Source organism: Colletes latitarsis, chromosome 4 (assembly GCF_051014445.1).
Source record: "Colletes latitarsis isolate SP2378_abdomen chromosome 4, iyColLati1, whole genome shotgun sequence".
NCBI classification, from domain to species: Eukaryota; Metazoa; Arthropoda; class Insecta; order Hymenoptera; family Colletidae; genus Colletes; species Colletes latitarsis.
The window spans coordinates 6,743,823-6,747,520 of NC_135137.1; the positions used below are offsets into that span (position 1 = coordinate 6,743,823).

The following is a 3,698-nucleotide window of genomic DNA, read 5'->3' on the forward strand; positions in this document are numbered from 1 at the left end:
GAAAACAAATTTCTTTTTGTCATCGGTGATGCCGAGGGTTGGAACCGTTGGAGATTGAAATAGAAATAATCTCCAGACGGTATCCATCGTAAACCGAGCACTTTTAGTTCAGAATCATCGAACAAAGTGAGGTCAACGGCGTGGGAGTGAGCGCTGTGGGGAATATTTCGCAATAATTGTGGCGAATTTCCTGCCCACTTCCTCAGCTCAAACCCGCCTCCTTGGAGGAGCTCGCAGACTTGTGTGCGGATTTTCTCCAACAAGGATTTATCAGGTGCTCCCAGGAATACATCGTCGACGTAGATGTCCTTCTCGAGAATCGGAGCGGCAAGCGGAAATTTCTTTCCATCCTGTTCCTTTAATTCGAGGAGGGTACGCATCGACAAGTACGGGGCGCACGCCGTTCCGTATGTAACGGTATTTAACTCGAACGCTACCAGCTGTTCGGTTTCGGGTGCATTCCATACTATGCATTGAAAACGACGATCCTCAGGGGCGACGAGAATCTGTCGAAACATCTTCTCGATATCAGCCACCAACACGTATTCGTACAAACGCCATCTCGTTAATACCGAGGTAATATCGTTTTGTAATTTCGGACCTACGTGTAGGATGTCGTTTAGGGAGCGTCCACCCACTGTCCTGCTGGTCGCATTAAAGACGACTCGCAATTTGGTGGTCGCGCTGTCCGTGCGAATGACCGCTCGGTGCGGAATGTAAAGTCTAGTTTGGTCAATAGGTTCGATACGCGACATATGACCTAAAGACTCGTATTCCGCTAGAAACTCTGCGTATTCTTTACCGAGAGTCGGATTCGTGTCCAGTTTCTTCCTCAGTCTTGTGAGAGCGGAAAGCGCGATATGGAAGGAATTTCCCAACGCTTCTTCCGGTCTCGGGCAATTGAGGGGGAGTCGGACTACAAACCGCCCAGTTTCGTCACGGGTAACGGTTTTTTGAAAGAATGCTTCGCACTCCTCTTCTGCTTTGGTATGCGTGGAGGTTGCGGGAATTTCTTCCATTTCCCAGAACTTTCGAACCGCTTGATCCAGCGATTCGAGTACGGTGCAGTGCAGCGACTGCACCGTGTTCTGCGCACCACTTGCTGCGTTTGTCGGCCCGGATATCACCCAGCCGAATGCAGTTTCTTGTGCAATGGGACCTGCATCGTTTATGCGACGGAATCCCGCTCGCATAATCTGTGCGTATAAGTCCGCACCGATCAAAATTTCAATGGTTTGATCCGATGCGGGGTCGGGGTCGGCAAGCGGTAATTCCAGGAACGCTTCGTATCCGAGCGTTCCTACCGATGGAGTCGCGTAGGTCGTGATTTGAGGCACGACGTACGCATCAGCCACACACATCGGTTTCTCACCGTCTTTTGCGCCGAGACTCATTCCGACACTGTACTTTATCGATCGGGTTCGGTCACCCCCTAGGCCCGTCACCGTAGCTGGGGTTTTCCTCCGCGCGAGTTTGAGGTCATTCACCAAACTCGCGGATATGAAGGACGTTTCCGATCCTTGATCGAGTAGGGCGCGCGCGATTCGCGTCGTGCCATTTTTGCCGAACACTTTAACTCGGGCGGTCGCTAATAGCACTGGCCTCGGTGCGCCTGTACCAAGAGCGGTACAGTGCGACGTAGAGGCGGGCGTTGTTTTAACACTCGCCGAAGTGTTGGGTTTCGGCCTCGATTTCGTAGGCCGACGGGATTGGTCATTAAGACGCTGCTCTTCCCGGTTGCCGACCTCACTTTTTGGTAACGGCTTAGTCGGTTGAGCTTCCCGTTTTACCTCGAAGTGCAGCAGGGAATGGTGCATCCCGCCGCACGTCGTACATGCCGTGGAATTTTTGCATTTGGTCACCGTATGAGTGGTGCCCAGGCACTGGATGCACCACCGGCGACCTTTCACATACTGACTGCGCATTTTTGCAGTCAATATTGCAAAATTTCGGCAGTTCGGCAAACTGTGCGGCCCGTTACAGAATCCGCACAATTGAGTGGGCGTTGTTCCAACCTGCCTGACGTTATCGGAACCCGTTCGTCGTGGCTGTTCAGCCTGGACGTTTTCCATGACAACGTTATGGCTTCTCACGTTCTTCGAGGCGGCGCTGACTTTCCACGCCGCGCTTCGATTACGCGTGGATTTTGTTGGAAGCCCCAAGGCAGCTTTTCTGCGCTCCTCGTTCATGGAGAGCAAGGCACGTGACCGTTTGTCCACGAATTTCCTTACGTCCTCGAACGTAGGATAATCGGGCGAGAGGTCTAGCGTTTTTTGCCATTCCAGCTCCATTTCGGGGGTGAAGTGTTGCTTCACCCAATGAGCGAGCAGCCAGTCTCGTTGCTGTTCTGGTGTGCCCTTTGTATCCAGAACAGCGATTGCTTGGGTGCAACCCACGGTCACTTGTTGCATGCTGGACAAGTCGTTCATATCGATGGGCTTCAGATATAGAAGCTTGTCCAGTAGTTTCCCAGTGACTATGCGTGGGAGGCCGAATTCGGTCTTCAGCCTCGTCCACGCTTCCGTGAAGTTGCGACCCACGACTGGAAGGGAAGCAACGATTGCTGCAGCCGGCCCCTCAAGGCAGGCATTTAGAAAATACAATCGTTGGATGTCTCCCAACGCAGCATTGTTAATTACCCCGGCGGTAAACAGATCCTCAAAGTGTTCCCACTCTCGAGGATCACCTCCGAATTTGGGTATTCGCTGCTTGGGGAGCTCGATCGGTACGTTGCATGGTTCGACCGACACCGCTGTTCTTTTGTCAGTGGTGAGTCGGTCGATTTCCGTGCTTACGAGATCCATGTATTCGTGGAAATCGTTTTCGGCGGCTACGTAATATTCTGTTTAAAGAAATCGTAGTTTTGTCTTTGCGCCGGCTTTAAGAGCTTGCGCACGGCCGTATACCGATCGTTTAACTCCTTCCATTGTGTTTTGGCAAAATCGAGCTTTTCCTCGAGAAGTCTCACCGAGTAATTCGCTCTGCCAGTTTTTCTCAGGTTAGTACCCAATTTGCTTAGGCGGTAGGTGATTTCGCACATGGTCTCTATGTGCTCATCAGCTTCCGTCCACATGGTTTCTTTAGCCACGGCCATTGTTGGGTTTTATCGAGGATTAATCAGCTCGAACTAACCTCTCACGTGGATATTCGACACGTGTGATTTACTGTACCTTTCCCAATTCCTCTCAACCTCGTGTTAAATCCGGCTCGAAGGACCTTTGTTAAAATAGGTACGAGTATGTGCAAAGGTTGTGAAAAGACCTTGTCTCGTACCCTTTAACGAAGTTTGGTCCGGATCACGAGGGATTGGGAATATGGGGGAAAGTGAATGTACAGTTTATAATTTTCTTTCGCATAGTCCAATGGACTGGCCGTTTATTAAGATGAAAGATTCAAAAATTAAATAAACGTAAAAAAGAAAATTAACGAAAATTAAATTTATATTTGTGATTTTTTAAAAATTTAAAAATACCTGACAACGCTCGGTGCGTTGTCTGACTCGCTCTAATCCCCTCGCTCCTCCTTCCGTTTACGGTAAACAGGAGCGGGATTCTTACACAGCGATACACAACTGTGTTAGTGGACTGTATTATTATTTCAACGTTTCAGATTTTGGAAACGTTGAATTGCAGATGGGGAAGACGAGATTCTAATGTCTATCTTCCCACTGCTGCAGGCTTGGTTTTTGCAGGAGAGGA

General features: G+C 49.9%; 1 protein-coding gene across 1 annotated transcript; it reads right to left on the minus strand.

Annotated features, from left to right (window-relative positions):
- Positions 1–433: 433 nt before the first annotated feature.
- Positions 434–3,094, minus strand: LOC143341160 (uncharacterized). Its single transcript, XM_076763881.1, has 3 exons — positions 2,893–3,094; positions 606–2,842; positions 434–466 (listed from the first exon to the last, which is right to left on the minus strand). Exons 1-3 carry the CDS (start codon positions 3,092–3,094, stop codon positions 434–436), a joined length of 2,472 nt encoding a protein of 823 aa, XP_076619996.1.
- Between the last annotated feature and the right edge of the window lie 604 nt (positions 3,095–3,698).